At 33.2% G+C, this 25,561-nt stretch overlaps 2 protein-coding genes and 1 long non-coding RNA gene across 13 annotated transcripts; 2 read left to right on the top strand and 1 right to left on the bottom strand.

Annotated features, from left to right (window-relative positions):
- Window positions 1–1,557: 1,557 nt before the first annotated feature.
- On the bottom strand, window positions 1,558–6,720 carry LOC125849180 (nuclear transport factor 2-like). Its single transcript, XM_049529208.1, has 8 exons — window positions 6,576–6,720; window positions 4,746–4,932; window positions 3,575–3,872; window positions 3,094–3,492; window positions 2,678–2,799; window positions 2,516–2,581; window positions 2,115–2,178; window positions 1,558–1,989 (listed from the first exon to the last, which is right to left on the bottom strand). Exons 2-8 carry the CDS (start codon window positions 4,929–4,931, stop codon window positions 1,766–1,768), a joined length of 1,359 nt encoding a protein of 452 aa, XP_049385165.1. The 5' UTR covers window position 4,932; window positions 6,576–6,720; the 3' UTR covers window positions 1,558–1,765.
- A 2,661-nt stretch (window positions 6,721–9,381) lies between these two features.
- Window positions 9,382–13,390, top strand: LOC125848710 (uncharacterized). Its single transcript, XM_049528636.1, has 2 exons — window positions 9,382–9,855; window positions 13,163–13,390. The coding sequence occupies exon 1, from the start codon at window positions 9,473–9,475 to the stop codon at window positions 9,851–9,853; it is 381 nt and encodes a 126-aa protein (XP_049384593.1). The 5' UTR covers window positions 9,382–9,472; the 3' UTR covers window positions 9,854–9,855; window positions 13,163–13,390.
- A 3,669-nt stretch (window positions 13,391–17,059) lies between these two features.
- LOC125849453 (uncharacterized) lies at window positions 17,060–22,128 on the top strand. Of its 11 annotated transcripts, none has more exons than XR_007444641.1 (9): window positions 17,060–17,167; window positions 17,267–17,316; window positions 17,444–17,641; window positions 19,114–19,145; window positions 19,452–19,491; window positions 19,573–20,348; window positions 20,552–21,261; window positions 21,330–21,781; window positions 21,880–22,111. It is a non-coding gene; the product is annotated as an uncharacterized LOC125849453 (long non-coding RNA). The 11 variants fall into 11 exon arrangements; XR_007444636.1 differs by having other exon boundaries at window positions 17,444–19,145; window positions 19,452–20,348; window positions 21,330–21,388; window positions 21,472–21,529; window positions 21,645–21,781; XR_007444631.1 differs by having other exon boundaries at window positions 17,444–19,145; window positions 19,452–20,348; window positions 21,880–21,895; window positions 22,016–22,128.
- Window positions 22,129–25,561: the final 3,433 nt, after the last annotated feature.

The following is a 25,561-nucleotide window of genomic DNA, read 5'->3' as shown; positions in this document are numbered from 1 at the left end:
CCGCACAGATTTACTGCCCATTTTGGCTCATTTGTCTACAACGACAGCCATTCAAGACTATTACAAGCAAAGCAAAGCAAAGCTTGCTCATTATATAACGTTTAAACGTTTACGTCAAACAAAACATAAAATACAGTTTCTTTCTATTGTTGTAGATCCTGATATTTTTTTTATAGTCATTAATTTATGCATATGATATTAATTGTTGTTTTTGAGTATATATTTTAAACCTTGATGTTTATGTTTCTCCAAAGTTATTGTTATAAGTATTTGTTAGTACAGATTAAATAGCACACGTTTATTGAGTATTCACGCAAGTTTTCTCTACTTAAATTGTTGAAGCTACAATAAAAATATTCTTTAAAGATTTATACTATCATCTCTTGAAGACAAAATTCAAATTTGGTATGCCATTGTAAGGACACTTAAAAAATTTATCGCACCTTGATGTGCGAAGTGAACCAGGAAAAGAAGACAATAATTAATAAACTTTTAACATGGATTGAAGAATGTGCCGGATGACCTATAGAGGAATATGACTAAACTGAGCTTCTTTTATTTCCAAAGACATAGATAACTACACAATAAATTAATCGCTCAGATTCAATATGAAATATGGATATATTCTCAAGTTTACTCTAGGTTTTTAAATACTTTTCTTGAAGTAATAGATGTGTTTCTCGACACTGCGATTGAAATAGAAGTGTAGTTTCAAATTTAACTTTGTCACTCTGGTATGTTTATTTTGAAAAAAACAATCAAATAAACTGAATAGTTTTGTGTATATTTTTTCATTTCAAGTATATATAATAAGTTGAATTTTTGTCCAATATGATACATTATCCCTCTAATTTTCTATTTTAATAATTACTTATGATACATTTAAGGGACCCTACATTTAAATGGAGAACTTTAAAATGATATATGTAAAACAAAAGGTAGGGTTGAACTTTCTACATGTTAGAATTATAATATTTGTTCACTTTTTTCAGCCTTTTAAAATTTATTTATCTTTTCACCAAAGATTATTTATTTATTAGAAAATTTAAAATATCAAATAGTAACACTTCCTGAAAGCAAACAGATAAATTATAAAATCAAATTAAAGATGATTGATTGGAGGGTAAATGATAAGATATTATAATTATCATTTTCCTTTACGTTATTAATGTTCGTTACTACGTAATCTTGTATGTAAGATAATATAATAAATAATAAGATATTATAATTATTATTTTCCTTTACGTTATTAATGTTCGTTACTACGTAATCTTCTATGTAGGATAATATAATATTTTACTTGTAATGACGGATAGGTTTTAACTATTATTTTATAAATTTGGTGATATTAAATTCTCGCATGAGGCGCAGATAATTTTAGTAGTTAGTATTATAACTATAATTTAAGAAAATTGTAAATAACCCCTACAGTCTCTTCAATTCTTGCTATTCACTTTATTTGTATAAATGCAGAATTTATTTAATTCAATTTGTGATTGTATCTATTTGTATACGATTTATGAAAAATTCATAATAACATTGTTCTATCCTGTGAAACGTGAAACATAACATTACCTCCATAAAAAATAAGTTAGAAAAAAATGATGCTCAATAGTAGAAGGTTTGAAAGAAAACAAGGCCGATAATTGAAAACGAAAAAAGTATAAAGATATCAAACTAAACTGCACAACTAAACTGTTCTGCTGCTGCTGCACAATGGCAACACAAAACTCGGTCAAAATTTGCCACAACTTCTCCAGCCAAACTATGCTGAAGAAGGAATCTGGCTTAGGCCACCTCTCCGTCCGCCTCTCCCTCTTCCTTGTTGGTAACCTTCACCACCTCGTCCTCCTTGATCCCTGCCACGTCCTCCAACAAAGTCATTTCTACCATAGTCTCGACCTCCACTAAAGTTTCCACGGCCCCTGAAATTGTCATTTCGGTACCCTGCTCCTCTTCCGGGAGGGAAACGACCTCTCCCGCTACCAACTGCAATAGGAAATTGAAAATATGTGAAGAAGTTGTGGTCCAAACAACATACAGTATGACAGTACGAATAAAAGACCATGAGAAGAAATTGATGACTAATTTATTGGTTGTAGTCTGTAACTGACCTCTACTTGTAGTTCTCTTTATCTCAACATCAGCTTGAAGACCTCCAATTGTAACAGGTGACGCCTGAATAAAGAAATCCGTACATTAAACCATGGAACCGAAGGATGTAACAATAGTCATAATAACGCATGTTTTAACGTAAAAGAAATAAATAAAATGGGGAAAGTCTACAACCTAGTTTTAGATTCATGTAATGAACATCAAATTTGGGCCAACTTTATATGAATCAAATTAAGTACGACAACTTATGGTTTCCTAAAAAACTAGAGTTTCTTCAATTTAACACTTCATGGCATACTTTCATACACACAACTAATCATAGCACATAATCTAGATGTTGGACAGATTTTAACTTCACGTGAAGATGGCCCATCTAAAAAATGATTTGAGGGGGACAAACCTGTATCGCACTGTTCATGGAGTTCAAATCTTCAAATTCAACAAACCCAAAGCAGAATCCTTGTTGCTGCAGAAACAGGAAATCAATAGATAGTGTTAAAGATCTACAAAATTAAGTAGATGAGAGGTGGACAAATGAGTAAAATATGCTTTCTGGACTAACCCTATTACTTCTAACTTGTATGCCTCCTTGCTTAATGGGTCCAAATCTCTTAAATTCAACCTCAAGTTGAGCAACAGTAACATTTAAAGGCAAATTGCGGATATAAATGGAGTGTCCCTCAGCTGGAACAATCAAACGTACATAAAAATTAGATGGTACAATAAATAATAAGATTGTAAGCAATAAGAAAAAAAGAGCCAATGGAAAAACCGTTAAGTTTGATCATGCAAGTAGTAGCAATGGCTCATAATATGAAGAAAAACTCTAACACTTGTCTATGTACTTCAGCATTCCTTTACGTCCTAAAATTAAATGTGAAAGTTCTATCCTAATTTAGCAGCCCGGTTGGATGCTTCACAAATGAAAGTAAGGAATGATATATTTCATGCAAGTGCAAGATTTTTTTGATATTATACCTCTGTACCGAGCATCTTTAGATTCAGATGCATTACCCCCAGAGGAAGTATGAATTGATGATTCAGGACCAGGAGCTTGTGCTACTGACTTAACTGGCTGCTTTTCAGTCTTTGCGGGAGCCATTCTTGAATTAGAGGGTACATAGATTTTGGTGGGCCCTTTCTTTGTTTGAGAACTTACAATTGATGCATAAGATTTCTTAGGAGCATCTTCTCGGGAAACTGAAGTAGCTGGTTCTGCATTAATATGGGATTCAGCACCCACCATAATCTCTCTTTCATCACCGACTAGCTTCTCATTTTCCAAAGAACCATGAACTACTTCCTCAACAATTTGAATATCTTCTGCATGAGAGCTAGGCTGTCTGTGATTCAGAGGCTCAAGCACATGAACTGGTTCTAGAATCAAAACAAAAAAGGTAAGTAAGCAATTTGAAAAGTAAAAAGAAGAAAAGTTAAGGAGTTAGACAAAATATCCAACCTGGATCAGGCGTCAAAGGCACGGTTGCTACATCCTTGACCCCATTAACCATTTCTGAACTGTTATCAGTCTCATTTTGTTCTGCATACCTAAGAACATCATTCAAAACAAAGTACCCTTTGTCCTGTGGAGCAAGGAAAAACGTCTGGGTGAATTGCTTTCTCGTGTTATCCTTTCCAGTTAAGCATCCAGTTACCAATACAATGACCCCATCCTTGTAGGACTGTTGTGCATCTGCAGTCTTTATCTCTGCCTTATAGTTCTTGTAGCCTAATGAGCATATCATGTCATTGATATTCTGCTCCAACATAAAGATAAGTGAAAAATTAGTAAGAATTGTGGAATAAATTATCATTTTATATTGCAAACTTGCCAAGATAAATATGTGAACAAGGTGCAAGGTAAGAAATAGACAAAGCACTTCACCATTTTGCACGACTACTTCTAATGGTAAAACTTAAGAGAAACGATAACACAACTCTCCCAGAGAATACAAGTTTCTGAATGTTACATCAGAATCCCAAGATCATTCTGAATTGCATTAGAATATAAGATGGAGTTCCAATTTTCTTGAAAAGAAATTTCTTGCAAATCATTTAAATACCAGTTTTGGAGCTACAAACCTAGAACCTTGATATTTCAAGATATTGTAGAGTTGACAGGTTTAGCGATATGTTCATACATCTTAATAATTTCTCAAAGTGACTTGCAACTGCACAAGCCCAGCAGTTTAATTGCTCTATTTATGTGGTTCATTTCATTCTTATTGTCAGTCATGAACCAACATCAAAGTAAGAATTAGAGTCTAAAGTCCTCTACGTAGTTTATCATTTCTCCAATTCCCTGTGCTTCCACATCCAGATGCAACTAAGTTCTTCACTAATAGCAGGTCATATTAGATTCAGCATTATACAATCTGTTTCTTCTATGGAAGAAGTCCTCAAATGTGCCCCTCAATTATAGACTTTCACCAAACTTACCCCCTATCAGAAGTTGCCAGGAGCATATGACTTAGAAGGGGTGAAACTCTCTTTGTGAACTAACACCTACTATGTTATTATACTGACAGCAGATAAAAGTTTGTATTAGCCTAGACCATGGTTATTTTGTTTTCTTTTTCATAAAAGTTCTCTGGTATAGTAGAAGGAACAACAATTGCATTTATACTCACTTTCATTGTTGTCACGGATGTCATCACGCCATTAGAATTTGGGCGGCTTAAGACACTTGAATCCAGATAAAATCTGTATACTAACTCTGGGGAGTGGTGTTGAATTTGGTAATACTGCTCAACAAAAGCATTTCCAATCACTTGTGCAGCAGGGGCAGAAGGTATAGCTGTAGTTTCCATAGCCATTCTGTACAAAATTTTGGCAAGACAATAGTCAGTAAAAGACCACCCCTGATGTGTAATGTGTATTAAGTAAAAAGTATCAGTTTGACAAAAATATGTACTGATAAGATGGAAAATATCACAATGCATGTTAGTCTCAAAGGAAAAAGGAAGCACAACATAGTAGTTCCTAGTCTGAAGTAATAGAGCAACATTACTACGAAGAAACTAATCAAGGGTTAAGGTTAAGAAATCATCCATGCTAACATACCCATATTAAATCCCAAATCAGATAACCTAAAAGTCAATAAACGACTTGGTTACAAAAAAAGAAAAGTTAATCCTAATGCGGACTCATTGAGCCCTAAAAGCAACAACATAAAAGGGGAGAAGAATGCATCTTCAGAAACAAATTCTTTTCCGGTCAATAAATATTCTGACGACAACACATCAATCCCAAAAAAGTTGGGGTCAGTGCTATAAACATGGTTCTAACCATGCTTCTCCATTTGAATTCATCTTAGACCAGCAATTATATAACAACAATAAACTCAGTGTACATGTGCTGTCTAGAGAAGGTGGTGTGTACGTAGCCTCACCCCTACTTTGTGAAGGTAGAGAGATTGTTTCTGATAGAAACTCGGCTCAAGTATGGGGAGACAATGCAATAATAAAGAAAGATTAAAAAAATATAAAAAAATACTATAGCTCTCTATATTTTCTACTGGCATAAAAATCTTGGACAGGGCTAAAAAAGTTGTAGAAATCACAGGACGTAAAAGCAAGTACTAACATAACAAAAATATATTCCAAACTAATTGGTATTTCCTACATAGATGAAAACTTCTGTAAAAATTAAAAACAAAAAAAGCTTCTCTTAAAGCTATAGCAATAAGAGACTACATTAGATGGGCGATGGCGACCACATTCCAAATAAAGAACAAAAATGTCAGGTTAAATCATGAGTGGTTTACAAATCAACAAAAACAAAAGAACTAGCAGTAGCATTGAGGATGAATGGCACTACAGAACCAGGGGGAACCTACCTAGAAGAGATAAGGGTCCACGTGAACCCAATAGCTTATGTTCCACCAAGTATTTAATTTGTATTAAGAAATTCACAAAATATATAGTAAATTATCTGACTATATGAATCAAACTAATATTAAATATTAAATTAAAAGGTTATTGTATGAACCCATAAACTTCACATCCCAAATCTGCCGCACACAACATTAACAGTTCTGAGAAATCCGACCAGGTAAAGTTACATTTTTTCTTCATGTATTAATGTTAATCTTGACGGTTGGAAGAACTCAAAATTGTACAATTAACAGATCTGCCTTCAGTTTTCCATTCTCTCACAAATAAAAAACCAAACAGTCCCCAACAACAATAAATCAATCGATTAATTCACCACATTCCAATCGAACAGGATTAATTAAAATAAGTAAAATAAATAAATTGGATATTGATCGTGATTAAGAATTGAGCGCTGATCAAGATGAAACAGAACGAATTTTGAACTAAAGAAAGAAGAAAATTTGTGATATGTGATGGGATAACTGTCAATTGTAGATTAGATAGCATTAATATTAAATCAAATAGAAACTCAAACAGTTAAAGTGTGATTAAACAAATCATTAACAGATTAATGAAGAAAATTACCTGATATAGAAGAAAGCGAAAGGAGGACAGATTTTGTAGATTTGATGAGTTTTACGGAAGCAAATATTATTATTATTATGTAGTTAAGCCGATGAAAGGGACTGACAATTAAGCCAAAAGACGGAACGCTTCGTAAACTTAAATAGTGAACGATATGAGTAGGAGTCGGCAAGCCTTGTTACGGTAAACTACTGAAAATTTCTTTTACCTATTTCAAGTCTATTAAAGATTTGTTTGTCATAGTTTATATTGGAATATGTTTTCTTCTTTTAGTTTAATTTAGTTTCTTCTTATTATAAGTAGATCCTAGTTATTATCGAATGTCTATTTATCCTACTCCTAATTTATATTGAAATATGTTTTTTATTCTAATTTAATTTGTTTTTTTATTTTAATATAAATAAATAAGAATGTTGTTGTTTATTTCCGGATGTTGCTTGTTATTTTCAAGGAAAATGGCTAAAAAAAATCTTGAAATGTCCGAAAAGGTTCAAATATACACTCATTCATTTATAAGGCTAAAAATATCATTCAATCCACTTTTTAGCTCATTTTTACCATAAAAACTAACATTTTTTTTAATTATTATAATATTTATTATTTATTATATAGCGTCTTTCAATTAGATAAAAATTAAATTCCGAACCCATCAAGTTTTTCTGAACCGCCCCAACCTAATTTTGTAGCCCAATATACGAACTAGAAGTATATTAGAACTTTTTCAGATAATCATGATATAGTTTTGGCCCTTTTTTGTATTTTCAATAAAAAGAACTAGAAAGTATTAGAAAGAACTAGAGAGAAATAGAAATAACTTATAGTAAGATTCAAAAGCTTTTGAGTTTATGAGTAAAATAGTTTTCCTCATAAAATATTAAAAATAAAGTAAAAACAATTCTCTTCGTTAATCATACACACAAATAATTTCAATCTGCTTTTCATTTGTGCATTTTCTTTTCCCATGTCTAGAGCATCTTATCTCGCTTATCTCGTGTTGTCTACAATTAATGCTACTCGTATTTTATTTCGGAGAACCTCATTTCTAATAGAGAAACTTTTAGTAATAGCAAACATAAAATCATATTTACGCTCTATAGCTATAATTTTGCTATGTTGCTATGGAGCATCTGAGTTGTATAAATCGCGGTGATTTATATAAATCGGGTGTTTGTGTCTATAAATTTTGTATTTGTATATGTATATGTTCTTTGTGTTAGGCTAGAGCAGCGAGCGAGATTAAGAGAGAGAGAGAGAAAGAGAGGAGAGAGGCGATCAAGAGAGGCAGAGAGTAGAAAGAGGTGAATTGTATATGTATATTGGTTAGATAATTGTATATATGTAACTTCTATGTATATGTATCAATGATTGTGTTTGTGAATATCTACATAAAATTTGAATCGTGTTAATATACAATTGAATATTTGTATATTAAATGTCTCCCTCGTTTTATACAAATACAAATTATACGAATACTTTGTATAATTTGTGTTTGTATAAAGCAAGCGAGAGAGATTGACAAAATAGAATTGGGCAGGGGAAGATTTGTATTAGTATAATCATAAGTGTATAGGACGGAGAGATATGTATTTGTATTTGTATATACTCTCTCGCTTTATACAAACACAAACACAAAAACAATTTATACATTTGTGTTTGTATAAAGTGAGAGAGAGAACTGAGAGTGGTGAGCGAGATTTAGGGGGGAGAGACGAATGACAATGTGTTTGTTGCGAATCGAAATTAAATGAAACTATAGCCATAACATTTATTTTGAATTAATGATTTGCTATAATACACAATTTTTCCTTTCTAATATTATCGCTTTTAAATTATGAAGTTTCACTTATAATTTTTCACTTACTCTTTTTTTAAAAACTTAAAACCATTTTTAAATTTATTTAAAATACTACAAAAATGCTTAAACTTTATTTTCAATTAAACAAACTTAAATAAGTCAATTTAAGTAGACATACAATCCAATGCTACATGAATATTTAGAGGGTGTTTGAATTTGCTTAAAAATTAGTCAAACCTACTTTTAAATCAATTTTTGATTTTTGGAAATGTTTGACAAATATAAAAATAACTTAAAATAACTCAAAAAATAACTTAAAATAAGTTAGAAAGTGTTTGACAATGTTAAAAATAACTTTAAAAATAAGTTAAAAATCAAAAGTAGGTATCCCCTACTTTTTCTTTTTTAACTTAAAAATTATTTCAATTTAATTTTTTATTTTTGACTTAAAAAGTTATTTTTAAGCCAATTCAAACAGACTCTTATTCCTGCAGGTTAAATTGTTCGAACATCCGAACTTTTTCTTTTAGAAATTTGCTATTCCTTCTGTTTCTCTTTAGTTTTCATACATTTTTAAAATACTTGTTCTAAAATAACTGCCAATTTATATAATTAAGAGAAAAATAATTATCTTTTTTCAACTTTTTCCTAATATAAATTATTCTAGAGTTAAGAGGCACTAATGTAAATAACGACAAGAATTAATAAGGAATTTATTGGTCAAATAATATTTTTTATTAAAATTGCAAACCTTATCATGAAAACTAAAAATGAATCGAGGGAGTAGTTGATAAATTTTCAAATTAGAATTTTCTAGCACCTTTTTTTTTTCTTTTTCAATTTATGTGTATTGAAAACTAAAAATGAACTGAGGAAGTAGTTGATAAATTTTCAAATTAGAATTTTCTAGCACCTTTTTTTTTTCTTTTTCAATTTATGTGTATTACTCATAAGAAAAAGGTTTAAAATTTAAATAAAACATTTGAGAGACAACAATAAGCAAGGCGATTTAGGTCCAATTTCCAACAATTATCCCTACCCAATTTCAAGACATAACATTAAACCGCAAAATCAAAGAGATCTCATTGAGCAGATTTCTTCAATGGCTTCGTCAGGGAAATCGATGATCCAAACCCTAAAACGGTTCATGAAGAAGCCATGGGAGTTCACCGGACCTCAAACAAGCCCCGAGTATTTAGACTCTGTACCCAAGGCAACAGAGTACAGAATCTTCTGTCCCGCCACTACCCAATCTCAGGCCATCATCCCCACATCCGATCCTGAAACCGTCTTTGATATCAAGTATTATTCTCGTGACCAGAGGCGTAACCGTCCTCCAATCAAGCGCACCTTCCTCACCAAAGCTGATGTTGAGAAGATGAGGATGGAGTACAAGTTTGATGTCAACGATTTTCCTAAGCCTTATTTGACTGCTAAGGTTGAAGAGGATGAGAATGCTATTGGTGGTGGCTACCAGAAATGAAGGTAATTTTTTTTATAATAATAATTGGCACGAACTGAGCTACTAATATTCCCCCAAATGAAGGTATTGGGATTCAATTTTAGGGGTTTTATCATAACAGTTTATTTATCATTCAACCGTGTATGCCTTCGTTATCATTGCTTTTGTACTATGTTTTATGTGGACCTATTTCCTCCGATACTGATAAGTAATTTGCTTTCAAGGCACATTCGGAGTTCTCTAAGTCCTCATTGTTTCCTATAGATAGTAATTTGAGCTGGATAGCTGGTGTTCCGATTTAGGAGGAATTTAAAACTTCTATTCAATCACAATTGTTGGGGAGTTATCACATTTGTCTGGAATTGGTGGTTCTTTGGTTCCTTTTCAGTAAAGACTTGTAGACATGTAATCTGAAGATGTAGTGTCCCCACTTGATTTAAAGTGCAGTGCGTTTGGAGGAAAATGTTTTTTTTTGCGGTGTTTGGTTGATTATGCAAGAAGGTGACGTATGGAAGTCGTACAAGGTGTAGGATGGTATGTAGGTTGTGTTTGTGTGATATCTTCGAGTACTAAATGTTGAAGACGATGCTTAAGGGTTAATTGAAACAAGTGATATCAGGTAAGAGTTGAGTTAACTTTGGGAAGGAAAATGAATGCCATTTGATGTTTTAAGCACTTGACGAGATTTTATCCATTCCCTCCCTCTCCTAGTGGGAAAATAAAACGGGATGTAGTGGAAACTTTGGTAGCAGTCTATAATGAGAACGTCAAGTAGGTTTTAGAAATATGCTTTTTGGGGTTTATTTGAAATTAGATTTAAAAGGAAGAACTGTTTAGCTAGGTTTGTGCAATTTGAGCATTTTCTTTTTAGGAATATCTGTTGGGAGTCTATCAGATGAAACACAAGAGGGGTATATCAACACATAAGAAACCTAAAATTTGAGAGAGACATGCAATTATATTATTAAACTTTAAAATCATGAGGGTTTAAGTCCCTCTTATCCTCAAAAAGCTATTTCACTCCCAACTATTTATCCACCCCCCTTCCCTTAGCAGTTCCTAATTCCCTATTTTTCTCGTTCACTTTATCTTTTTTAGAAATAGATTTTTCCATTTCAAAGTAGAAAAGAAAGTTGTCAGAGTTTGTATAATGTTCAAGTAAAAGGAGCTTTTTCCTTTCTTTACCTGAGGCCTTGTTGTCTATTTATCCAACCCCCTTTCCTTAGCGGTTCCTAATTCCCTATTTTCCTCATTCACTCTATCTTTTTTAGAAATGGATTTTGACATTTCAAAAGTAGAAAAGAAAGTTGTCAGAGTTTGTATAATGTTTAAGTAAAAGGAGCTTCTTCCTTTCTTTACCTGAGACCTTGTAGTTGCTGCTTCTATCCTTCTCTGCATTTCCTTTCCGTAGTTGGTGGCACCCTAACCGCCGTTCTCTCCAACCGAATGGTTGCTCCTTTCTGATAACCTTTCCATTGCCTCCCATTTGTTCTGCCCTCCACATTGAGCTACTGTTACCTCCTTTTTGGCTCTTCCAAATGAAGGTTGCTTCCTTCCTTGCTACCCTTCCCAAAACTTAGCTTTTGACGGATGCGCCCTTCCTTCTTTCCCTACTGTCATGAGCACCTTTGACCCCTGTTCTAGTTTTTCTTCTTTTTCCTTTTCTAATGTCCTCCCCTCTGCGATTGTCTCTGTTTCTTATTGTTGGCAAACCCCTAGTTTCAACCGATTTAGAAGTTTCAAGTCTTCTCCTTTTCCCTTTTTTACATGAGAAAACACCATATTACAGCTGATAGTAATGGTGTTAATATCACCCAATTAAACATTCTGTTCAAAATTTGACTACAACTGATGCTTTTAACACAAATAATGTGCTATTACATAACCACATGTGCCAGAAAGACTTAAAATTGCAAGATTGGCTTCATCTTTGGTATCACTTAATATCTACCCCAAATAGCACTAGTCGATAAGGTTTTGAAATGGGATTAGCTTAATTTCATTCTTTTTTCCATAACCTGTTTGGGTATTGACTAGTTTGATGTTATTTTTTTTTTGAGATAAGGGTAACTTTGTATTCACAAAAAATTCATTAGCCAAGGGGTGATGAATTGGAAACTTACATCCCACAGGGTGGTGGGCACACCCTCAAAAAGTCATACAAAATTACAAGTTTCCTTTAAAATCGACCATCTCTATGCTTTCCCCTACCAACTCTTGCTTACACCAAAAAAATAAAAGACTTAAGCATTTCATTTTTATCTTCTGAAAACTATCATTTTATCCTTCAAAACGCCTAGCATTCCTTTCTTTCCATAGAGTCCACCATATACAGGCTGGAATAGTCTTCCACCAATCTTCACTTTTCCCTCTGTTGCCAATTCTTGTCCAGCTATTAAGGAGCTCCATGGTTGTCTTTGGCATCACCCAGCTAACCCCTAGTATACACAAAAACATATTCCATAATTTTGAAGCTGCTTTACAGTGAATGAACAATTTTGATGTTATATTATGCAAATTCTTCTTCTTTTGTCTTAAAGCACCAGATCATCTCTGAGCACGAATTAGAAATCATGTAGTGTCTGTTTATTTGTTTGCTGGGTTGAACCATTGAAGAGGATGATTCAGGTGGGTCAATAGGTAATAGTGAATGAGATTTGTCAAAATGAGGTTATTATTCTAGTCAGCTTTCCTAATTTATTAAGAACTGTATAGTGTATAGAAAGTAAAGTTTGTGTTGCTTTCTTTTGATCACACCAAACAACATACAAGGGCAGATAAGTGCTTTACCAGAGGGAAGTACACTAATCTGTCCCCTTACCTTCCTAGTCAGTTCAGTGTTATCACAAGCGGAAAACGCAAAAAGGCTCCAAGCTCTGTTGGGGCTGTAAGCGCAACTAAAGCGTGAGCTTTAATGGAAAAAAGCGCAAGCTTTAAAAAGCACAAATGGAGAAGAAGTACAAATATAAATGTTTACTGTTTAGTCCAAGACTTATTATAATAAGCATGAATAACAAATATATGGACAAAGAAGTGGAAAAAATTATGGTAAAGTGAAATATCAATTGTTTAGTGTGGCTTCTCCTGGAGACGCTTATTGGTAAGGAAAGTATGTCTTAGTGCCTTGATGACGCTGAAGTGCACATTAAGCAATGCGAAACGCTCAGGATGTTTTGCGTCTCGCTTCAGGGCTTATGGAAAAAAGTAGCATTTTTTTTAATCTTTCCAAAACTACTATTTCTTATATAGTTTTGGATAATTCAATTTTGTTAACTGTGTGCTGATATTATCATATACAAATTGTAACTACTTGAACTCCCTCTCTATCAGGCTTTGTTCTTGTGGCGAAGACTCCACTTGCTGTCAATAATGGTAGCTGATGATGTTTTGCAGTGTCAGCCAAGTGTATTGCAAATGTACTCCCTTTTTTTAAAATGTTGAGATATATATTCTTGGAGTAATTTCCTTTGGTTTTAGAGTGAAAAGTTTCACCAGTTGAATAATTTTTTTGATTTAGCTTATGCGGATTGTTCCATGTCTTGTGCTTGAAAGAGTGAAGTTAGTCGAACGTCGCATCTGATTAGCTATAGTCTGATTTTGATTTCCCAAAGGTAATGGTGTTGCAGCGTCGTCTGATATCATGCCATGGAGTTCAATAAATAATGAAATTTCAATTTTAGGTTTGGCTACTGAAATTGGTCATATTCTACTGGATTTTTGACCACTGGAATCGACTGAATACTTCCTCCTGCCAGGAACATTCAATCCTAACTTCTTGAGTTGTGTTTGTGCCAATCGCTTTCTGATCTTTTATCTCATCACTGTCATCATTAGTTTCCAACTCCAAAATAGAGTTTTGGGTTAAAATGAAACAAGATTAAGTTAGAGTCTGTTTTTATTATCAATAAATTGAACAAATTGATGGTGTAAAGTAATCTTTCGTAGTAATTTTTTTCACACACTAAAATTTGCACTAGAAAATAATTCAGCCAATTACAATAACAACGTATCTATTCAAATCAATTAAGTGGGGGGTTTGAAGGTAGAATGCTCATTATTTTTATCATTATCTATTCGAGATAGAAAATCTGTTTCGAAAAGATTTTCGATTTAAACAAATCAGAAGTACTAATAAAACAAAAAGCGCACACGAAAAAAAACAGTTGAGTCAAAAAGTGAAAATGAGAATAAACTCTTCTCGTTAAATAAATAAGTACTAGAATAAAAATTTACAAAAAATAAATTTTATGTATCAAGACATTTCTTTTCGACACTAATGTCCGATAACATATTCTACAATTGTTTGATCGGTAGTATCTACTTTGTGGTGTATTTGAGATGATTAAAAAAATATATTCACATTTAAAATGGTGTTAATACTCAAGTATATGAAAAATATCTAATTTGTTATTGTGTGAAGTGCAAGTCATTTTACTAGTTTAATTTAAATAAAATAATATTAAAATTTTGAAATTTTAAAATGTATAAAGTATTAATTAAGAATTTTATAACTAAGGATTCAAATTTTGAACCATAAATTTTATATTCTGAATGAACCTATAAAAAATGGAGAAGTTAAAATTTAAATTATATATGGGATAATATCAAATTTCCCATTGTGTTTGGATTTGTAAATAGACTTTGGTTATTAAAAAATTAAAGACATATTAGAATTATAAATTTGCAAAAAATTACTATATTTGAATTATTAACTAGTAAATACGTGTTGTATTAATTTTACTTTCGCGTGTTCAGAAAGGAGTTAACTATTATAGTACAAGGATGTAACCTAAGCTTTAGTCATAGTTAAGGGATGAATTTAGCCCAAAACTCGAAAGAAAGCTATGACCAGCTGCTCAAGTGAAAACTTCTTACGCTACTATCGGAGTGATCTCCGATCAAAACCCTAAACCCCATATCAATTGTGCCGCCGATCTAGCTGCTTCTTCTATCCATTAAAAAGAGAAACTCAGAGAACTTGATGTTGTCAGGTTGTCTTGAATTTCTCGCATGCCTTCTTTTCAAGAAAAAATGAAGAACTTGTTGTTTTTTTGAAGTTACATTTGTATTCTTAGAAAAAATAAAGAAATTATAGTTTTCAAGAATATATTGGCATTGCAAATATCAAGGAATTTCAAGAAATTAGGTTGTTATTCTCGCAGTGTCTGTTAAGGATGTTCGAGAATTTGTTTTTACCTTTTTAGGGAGAATGCCTGAGGCTATTTGGAGTTTAATTCTGTCATTATCTTGTATGATTTCCACAAAGATTGTTGAGGGGTTGATTTTCAACACCTCGATTCAGGTACCACGTAGAAATTGAACGGAATGTTGTGGAGTTGTTCTTGAAGTCTCCACTCTTACAACTTAAAACAAAAATTAAGTAGTTTAATTATACGAGTTTGTGATTTGTAGTAATTTGAATGAAGACACTCGATCATAAAGGTTTGTGTCATGTAAGAGAATAGAGAATTATATGGTTCATCTTTTCTGATTTTGTTAATGTTTTGTGGGCTGCTGAGGACATCATAATTAAGTGAGTATGGCAAGGCTTTCATGCAGTTTTAATTGTTAAGACCAATTGCACCTGCAAATTTGTGTGTTGCTTGCTCAAAAGGCAGTGACCGGTGAGCTCTTTAATGAATTCTATAGGTTCCTTTGTTCACTTCTTTTGATGACGAGGGCACAGAGGCGTATCCAGGAATTCATCGAGATGGGTGCACGAATACGAAAAAATGCATCTTAAATATAAATTTGATATGTTTGACTTTTAGGTTCTTAATATGAACCATTAAATTTTAAAAATTATATGTCCAAAATATATAAATACCATTAGTTTTAAATTTTAATATACACATTTAATTTAATTATATAAAAATTTTACCGTGCAAAGTTTTTTAGGAACTTCCAATGTAAGGCACTTGAAATTTTGAAAGATTAAAGGAAAAAAAAATAAAAGAAAAATTAGTTGAAACGTCAAAAGTATAATCGATACCACTTGGGGAGGTGTTACTCAAAAGGATAAGATAGATATAAGACTTAAATTTTTATTCTTACTTAGAGAGGTGCACTCAATCATTATTGTATTATTATATGATACTTTAAACGTGGATTCATACATTTATATTTAAATATTTTTTAAAAATATAACACGATTATATATGATCTAGAGAGGGGAGCCTGAGTTCACGTGAACCCACGGCACCCCCTCTAAATACGCCCCTGCGAGGGCATATGCTTTATATGAAAATTGATGCTACTGTTTCTCTTCTTTAGTATGATGCTCCATTCGAGTATCATAATTGTTTTTCCAAAGGAATATTCTTATATCACAACTCTTATTTTTTTTTTCCATGAGATTTACTTCCTTATAGGACTCTTCTTCTTATGTTTGTTATTCTATAAGTTGTGTACTCTTATTTTGAACTTAATCTAAATTTCCACTAGATATATGTTACAATTGGCATTGGGACCAGCTATGTGCCTGTTTCTTTCATCTCCTGTTTATGCTTCCTTTTTGTCTGGCCATTTTAACTATGGTTTCGTATGCTTGCTTTACACCGGATACATCAAATACAGACATTAAGATGAATTGCATACTTTCCCAGCAAGTTTTGTCTTTAAAGGAGAGGCTCTCTGAGCTCTATTTCTAACGTGTCTTTGTTGGAAATTGTTACCAAAACTCACGGGAAGCAAAATGGATATCCTAAGTTTTTTAGGTACAGTTCTTTTGAGTTTTAGTTTGTAGCATCCATTAGGATAAGTGTAAAACTGCTAACTTGGTCTTTGTTCTTGCCATTGTTTACCAGACGGCAAGTGTTTGTACCTTGGAATTGATGATTGTAGACAAAATGTTGGTACAACAGGTAATAAAGAGTTGACTACTGTTTGCTAATAAGGTAATTTCTTGGGATTTTTCTCTTTGCAATCATTGTTCGTGATGTATTTTTACAACCAACCAGTTTGAAGGAAGCAAATGCTCTCCAAGTACTTCTAGTTTTCTCACAATTCGGACAAATAAAAAATATTGATTTATATACTTTATACTTCTAAAGCTGTACTCTGTCATGATTGATCTTTTGGTTTGCATATATAATTTTGGAAGCCCAAAGAGGGTCTTGAATTCTCCGTAAGAGTCTCGCCAAAGAACCACCCTTGTGCATCCGAGTGTCTCCTTGTTTGAACTATCATGCATAATTCCTACAATCGTGCAGAAACTAGAGACTGTAAGCATCATTCTGCAGAAGCTATCTGGTCTGAGCTTCCATGGCAGTCATCCCATCAATATGATTAATCTTCCACCCCAAGTTGTGGTGACGGTGGATTCTCTGACGTAAGGTAATGTTATCAAATTTCTTGGGAGGGTTAGGTCTCTTTCAAATTTTATCTCAATCAAATATGTTAGTTACTCACACGACTTGATGTTTCTCCCTTCAGGCCAAATGTGAAAATGAAACTTGTTAATTTGCAGGTCCTTCAATATTTCTGTATCCACTTATTTCAGTATATTTTTCTGGCCAAAGAAAAAGGAAAACTAAACTTTGGTTAACATTTACTGTATTGGGTACTTGTTTTTTTTTGGTGTTTTTGTTTTCCTTGACCTTCGTAATGCAGATATCAATTCAAGTTTTGTTTCCAAAGGACCAATACATAAATTACTTAATAACATAGTGATGAGTTTTGACAGTGCTTCTGACATTGAGCAGCAAAGTAGATCTCAGATATATCCACTGTTTTTGTTTAACCTAAACTGCCCAAGATCTGTACATGATTTGACTTCTGGAGCCTTCAAAGACCTCTGTGGAATATAAGGTGAGATTTTGTGTTGGCGTTTATAATTTAGTTGTTTGGGGTTTGGGAAATGAGTCGGAGTCTTTGGATTTATTTTTGTAGAATTGAGTTTGTTCTCTCATTGCACAAAAACTTCATGCTAGCGCAAACCTAACTTTTACATCTAGTACTTTTTCAACCACCATCAAGAATACTCTTAGTTATAAGCCTCAGATAACCAATCCAGATATTATTCAATTCCAAAGCAGAGTTAATATTCCCTTCTCATGTAGCTGTGTTGATGGGAAATTCATGGGCCATCAGTTTGGTGTGCAGGTCAACTATTACTACTTATCCGAGAATCGCTCGTCTTTATTGTTTGAACCTTACAACAGTTGAAAAGTTGCAGGAGTCTAACAGTTAGGATCCTAAAACTGTTCCTGCAAATGCTATAGCAAATATTATTGTGAAGTGCTCTTGTGGGGATAGTCATTTTTCAAAAGATTATGGACTATTTATAACTTATCCTCTTTGCACTGACCAGAATTTGGTTACACTAGCCAATGAATTTAATGTACCACAGAAGTTGTTGGAAGACTATATCCTGAAGCAAATCTTGGCATTAGATAGGAGAAGTACCACTGCAGGATAAATTTCCAGATCTCATGTTACTATCTAGCAACCCTGAAATTGTTGTGTCTGATTGTTGGTCCCCCCAGGGTTGGAATCTAAACTTCAGCAGGCACTTAAATGATTGGGAGGTAGAAAGAGTAGTTGACCTGCTAAAAGAAGTGGATACTTTTGGTGGGACAATAATGGAGCCTGATAGACTTAGATGGAGACACAGTTCAGAAGGAAGTTTCACTGTAAATAAGTTATACAAGAGGGAGAATAGCATTATGCAGGAGGAAGAGCTAAAGATATGGAGAAATGTCTGGAAGAACATTGCCCCTACAAAAGTGAAATGTTTCACATGGCTAGTGGTAAGAAAGGCATGTCTTACTCATGAAGTGTTACAAAAGAAGGGGAGAGTTGTGGTGACTAGATGTTTTTTGTGCAATGAGACTAGGGAGACAAACAATCACTTGTTCCTACACTGTAAATTCACTACCCAATTGTGGAACATGTTTTTCAGTCTCACAAAGACAGTGTGGACAATGCCGGAACATACAGCCGATCTAATGAGTTGTTGGATGAAAAGAGGGGGAAGTAGAAGTCCGGAAAAATGGTGGAGGATAATACCCTCTTGCATATGGTGGTCAGTCTGGAGGGAGAGAAATGGAAGGTGTTTTGAAGACAAAATCAGATCAGTCCATGATGTGAAATGGAACTGCCTGGAGACTTTATTTTTTTGGTGTAAACAGAACTGCATAGAGGAAATAGAGGAGTTAGTAGAATTTCTAGGAGCTTTGTAAAGCTAGAGTCTACTTGCTTTGTAACTTGTTTCTGATGGTGGCCAGCATTCCCAATGCTGAAGAACACAACATTACTAATCCTCAAAAAAATCTTGGCAGGGGAAGTGGTCTGGTTTTCATTCCTGGAAAAGGTAATTGATCTCTTTATCAAGGCTTCTATACTCATATTCTTTGCATATTTTAAGTACAATTAGTCAAATTCGGATGAGGTTTTACAGAAAGGTATGCAGAATCATTAAAAGGGAACCTGCTCATTGTATATCATCGGGAAGGAATAATTTTGCATACTACAATCATAGTGAATTTTCGAATGATTTGACATGTATGAAATAAGTCAAAGCTTAGAATTGTCACTTGAATATCTGTTACTATATATGCCAAGTGTTGGCTGATGTTATAGTTTTCTTTTAAATCTCTATTTCTGAAATTTATTGCAGATCAAAATGGAACTTATCCACCATTAAGAACTTCTTAAAGGTATTCTCCAACCCCAATGAGCTCCTAATCATTTCATGAATGCTATATTGGTAGCTAATTGTTGTTTCTTGCTTTTCACAGCTCAAAAGGTTGGCCTTTACTGCTACAGTGGCATCGTTTTCAACTTATCAAGTCTGAGGTATCAAAATCGCTCTGAATGTGATTGTAATCTACTAAACATTGTGTTATTGATAGGAATCTCAGGTGGAGCAATAGCTGGCATACGGGTTGCAGTAGTTCTTGTGGTAGTCCTTTTAGTGTCTTGCCAGTATCTTACCTTTTATAGAGGCAGGAAAACGGAAGAAAATTGTTTCTTAACTTGGAATCTTACAAACACAGTAGTAATAAGCATGTTCCTGGTAATTTTATTGATTTCAATCTTACTGATGTATGTTTAATTACCCGCCAAACTCTATGGTGGAAATTCCTGTTTCTTGTTTCTCATTTCTCATTTCTATTGCCTTAGGAATGAGGAATCATCATCATCTTCATCATAATGACTTGTTAGAGATATTACTCTATTTTCCATTCATTACAAAAATATAAGCTTCCTGCAATCGATCCTGGTTGATGATAAAAGTATGTCAACTGTTCTGTGGAAGCAATGTTTTGGTTCATCCTTTGAATAAACCTTGTAATTTCTTTAAATGACTCGGGTCAAGCAAATTTTGAGAATTCTTCAGAAGGGGGACCTCTTAATAAAGGTGCTTCTCCAGAGGGTCCAGAGGATTGCTGTGGATAAATCTGTAGAATTTTCATATGATGAACTCGCTAATGCCAGTGACAACTTCAGCATAGCCTACAAGATTGGCCAAGGTGGTTTTGCTTCTGTTTACTATGGAGAGTTAAGAGGCGAGGTTCGTTATAATATTCTTGTTAGATTGAAATGATTAGCAATTATTTGGTTACTCAGATTGATGATTGATCATCGACCTAGTTCTAGCTGCTTTAATATGTCACTGTTGCACCATTCACATAGTTGCCTTGACTTGGCATGCATTTATTTTCCATAGTCAAAGTTACTCGTGCTTCTAATCTCCCTTGTCTCAATAAAATGCAGAAAGCTGCTATCAAGAAGATGGATATGCAATCAACAAAAGAATTCCTTGCTGAATTGAAGGTTTTGGCACATGTTCATCACTTGAACTTGGTAAATTCAGTACTCATACTGATATACTATCTTTTCTTACCTAATTATAACCTCTTTGGCACCTGCTCTCAGTCTATGGGGAAAAAAATCAACATGATGGATTCATGGTTGGTTAAACTTGCATACTTCAGCTATCTTTGAACTTAGTGGTAATTGTAATGCAATTTTCAAAAGTGGTCTGAGCCACTTAGCTTGATAATGTGATACTTTTCATAGTGAAAGTCAGGATTGGTGATTTAACTCTGCCATACTTGAGATTTAGCAGATCTGCTGATGATGAATTCATTCACTCCATATGTCATAAAGAATATGAGGTAATATTTCATGTGCTGAAACAATTGCAGGTACGTTTGATAGGATATTGCATTGAAGGATCCTTGTTCTTACTTCTTAGTATACGAATACGTTGAAAATGGAAACCTAAGCCACCATTTGCGCTATTTTAACTATGGTTTCGTATGCTTGCTTTTACACCAGTGACATCAAAGTGCAGCCATTATATCATGCTTTCCCAGCAAGCTTTGGCTTTACTAAAAGGAGAGGCACTGAGCTCTATTTCTGACATTTCTTTGTTGGAAATTGTTACTAAAACTCACAGGAGCCCTAATGAATATCATAAGGTTTTTAGTATCCGTTAGGATAGGTATGAAACTACTAACTTGGTCTTTGTCTTTGTCATTGTTTACAGGACAGCAAAGTGTTCGTACCTTGGAATTGATGATTGTAGACGAGATGTTGGTACAACAAGTAATTCTGTATAAGCCTACCTGATACATGAGTTGACTGTTGTTTACAAATAAGGAAATTTCTTGGGATTTTTCTCTTTGCAGTCATTGTTCATGATGTATTTTACAACCAACCAGTTTGAAGGAAGCAAATGCACAATAAGTACTTCTAGTTTTCTCACAATTCAAACAAACAAAAAATATTGGCTTACATACTTCATTTCTAAATTTGTACTCTGTTCTGATTGATCATTTGGTTTGCAAATATAATCTGGAAGGTCAAAGAGGGTCTTGCATTAAGCAGCTCTACGAAGAATCCCCCTTGTGCATCCCAGTGGGTTTGGGATTCATCTGAGTTCCCTTAACAAATTGAATGCAAGCGATGGTTCATTCAAGTTCTCAAGATACATTTCAGGTCCTGATGTTTACACAGTGAGGGTATACAGGACCCAAATTGATGTGATAAGTAACTTTTCTACACTGTCTCCCTAACAACCACTGTTTGATTTGCAGGTCATTCAATATTTGTGTATCCACTTAGTTTAGTATAATTTTCTGAATAAGGAAAACTTTTCTTCGGTTAGCATTTACCATATTGGATGCTTTTTTCTTTACAGTGTTCTTGCTTTCCCTAACCTTCGTAATGCAGTTATCAATTCAAGATTTGCTTCCGAAGGACCAATACATAAATTACTTAATAATTTACTAATCGAGAAGGCCCTTGCATCAGTTCTGGCCCATTTATTCTGGGAGAACAATGCGAAACTTTGTTTCTAGTTTCTTTTGGTTGCAAAACCAAACAGGTCAATGTTACAAGGACATATAGTGCATATTTTATTTTACTGATTGGAGTGTTGTATTTTATTTTCCAGTTTGAACTTTATCTCCTGGTTTTTGCTTTACCCAATAATTTCTGCTTTTCTTTAAATAGATTTTGCAGTTTTTTTTTCTTCAAAATTAACATTAATTTTTCATAGATCTAGATATTTGCTACATCAAATCTTCTTGGAACCTTGCTATTGTGACATCCTGCTCTATATTGATTTTGATTTCTGACCAAGTACTTTTGAAATGATATTGTTGTTTGTTGTTTCTCTCTGATTTCTTGAAATTCCTAATAGATATTTATTGTGTACATCGCTATTGCTTGTTAATAAGTTTGTGATATTTTTGTCAATGCACCACGAGAAGAATATTTGCCATGGGATGTATATTTGTCCCCATGACTTTGGTCAGTGATGAGGACTCAAAACAGGATTGTGATAGGGAACACGGATAAGGGGTGTTTGTACCCATACAAGCAAAACACATTGTTGCTTGAATAATGTTTGCGTCCTGGTTGTTGAGAGCTGCTCTACGAGATGTCTTAAGAGTTGGTTTTAAATGGAATACTTGATTGGAGACAAAGTTTACAAGTGTTCCTCGCTCGAATTATAGGAAAAGACGAGACAAACAAGAAAGAAGAGATAAAAGTGATGTACAAAATCACAAAGTTGGGGGTAAAGCTATAGTATTGTGGCAATAAACAGGAACAAAATAAGAAAAGACGAGTGTTTTTTTTGTTAAAAGGAATAATAGTACGGCAGTCACGCATGCCCGAAAAATCCAACAAAACATTGTTTTATGGCTCACATGTTAACCCAATTTGGAAATGACAGCACTTTTCTTTACCCTCAAGTAAACTGAAGACTCTTTTCGTACAAATCCAACTATCAAATGTTTCAATTATTTCTAGGTCTATATCATATGTCTTTCCATAAAGTAGCAAGTAGTGTGCTTTATTGCATCTTTGAAAAACTATAGGAAAAAAGAGAGCCCCCTTTCAGTTCTTCATGATTGACTTGTAGATCCACGAAGTAACGGAGCTAGAAATTTTAATATTTAGAAAAGTGAGAAAATTAATGTCAGCTTAAAGTTATTTCTACGAGTGTTCCAACCTCTCTTTCTTTTGGGCCATAGCCACTAGTTTGCTTTGCTTTCCAAAGAGCAATTGAGAGAAGAGCAGTACTTATTGAACGTTGTGTCTTAAAATTTGTCTCATCTTGGTTATGAGTTGTGTATGATAGAGAGTAATTTAATTTTGTCCGTTTTAAGTCAGTGAAAAGAAATCCTAAAATCGAAGAGGGTGATGTATCAAAGTGAGATTGCATGAGTAGGTGTCAGTGGCAGTGAATAATGCAAAATATAACAGAGAAACTGAACTACTGCTACTTATGTCGTAATAATCCCAAGACATAACTATTTAAGACCTTTTGTCTTTCCTTCTGTATTTTCCCCTATTTCTGCACAGATTTAGTTATGCTACTACTCTTTATTTCTATCCTGTAGTATGATTTTTCATCATTTGAGAATCAGCTCATATAGTTAAAATTTGAACTTATTTGAAATTGAGGTCTTTTATGTGATATAATTTGACTCGCATATTAAAGTATAAGAGAGAGGAAAAGATTTTGGGAAACTTGCAAACATTTTTTGGACAATAGAAAGTAGAAACCCTTGAACATGACTAAGCTTAAGATAAAATTGGTTCTTGAGTCGATCTTTTCTGTCGTTATAAGAAATTTTGGTTGGTGTGATAATTTTTTATATAATTATGTTACGGAGTTCTTGTTTGATTATTTATACATAATATGTATACAAATACAAAGTTTAGACCTAAATTATCAAGTTCTATCAAATTTGTAGGTGAATTTATAGCTCTGCCACTGGCCTCGTAACATATGTCAAACAATAAGATATCCATTACAAGTGCATATATCTTTTCTTTCTATTTTTGTTATCACTAAACTGAGTGTCTAACATTTTTTTTTATTAATACCAATAAAATAAAAGGCCTAACATGAATAATTACAAGTAAGGCCGGGAAGCTAGACCTTAATTTATCAACTATGCAAATCAGATTAAATGAAAATTCATATAGCGGATCGACTATGCTATTAAGATTCCTTTTCCAAATCAGATTATTTTGTTTTGAGGCATTTCATTTAACCGACAGATTGAAAGAGGAGCTTGGGAAATATCTCAAGGGCAGTAAATTGTTTTATGAGAAAGCTATAGTTTATAAATAACTGGGAATAAATTATACTCCCTCCGTCTTATTTTATATGTCATTCGTTTTTATAAATATCTGATTCATAATACTTGTCATTTCATAAAATCAATGCATTTGCATATTGTTCTTTTTTTCCCTTTGTGAGTTATTAGCATTGAAAATATACATTTGACCAACTTAGAAAAGTTAAGTAATGATTCATGTTCATTGGTTAAATTAATTAATCAAAATGAATTAATTTATATTCATTGATTGAAAACTTGAGTTCCAAAAAAGTTAAATAAGGGTAAAAGGGTAAAGTTACATCATTTCTTCATGCAAGTGCAAAGTAAGAAGGTGATATATAAAATGGGACCGAGGGAGTACTCACTAGCAATTTCTTCTTCATATGGGTTGTGTAACTAATTACATTAATTATCGAAAAGGAAATATGCCTGACCATAATGTTTTCTGATTGCAGTCAGAGTTGGTAAATTTTTCCTTTTTTTCTGAACATATTTAATCATTAAAGCAATTTTACTGGATGCTTCCAATGAGGTGAGTTTTTTTAACCTACCGACATTCAGGGTCATGACATGAGAATGCAATATATTTTTCTATGTAGAAACATACATACAATTAAATATTTCTTTCCCTAATTATAGCAATTGTATATTGCTATCGTAGTTTAGACAATGATGACATATTAAATAATTTGTCTTAATTTAGGTGGCACAATATTATTTAAAGTGATTAGAAAAAAATTGATCATAATTTAAAAATTGTAGGATTTATAATACTTTTTATATAATATCTAAATATGTTAAATTTATATTGATAATTTGATCATCTTGTCACATAAAATGGGATGGGCAAAGTAGAATTTTATCGAGAATTGCTTGATTTGGAGTAAACACCATACGAGGATAACTAAATATTTTCTTGTTAGAACTAATCGTATTTCATAACCCTTTTAAAAAGAGTTCTTATTGAATTATTTGAAATTCATGTCTTTTTTTTTTTGAATTAAAAGCCAAATAAAATCAACTGGTGTGTAAAAGTTTAATAATTAAGACTTATAGTATTACCAGATATCATATAGTATAATTTAATCAGTCAAGATTTGATCAAGAAATAAGCTGCTATATGTGGTTCCTTTCCCAG

Source organism: Solanum stenotomum, chromosome 12 (assembly GCF_019186545.1).
Source record: "Solanum stenotomum isolate F172 chromosome 12, ASM1918654v1, whole genome shotgun sequence".
NCBI lineage: Eukaryota > Viridiplantae > Streptophyta > Magnoliopsida > Solanales > Solanaceae > Solanum > Solanum stenotomum.
This window is presented reverse-complemented; position numbering and strand designations above follow the sequence as displayed.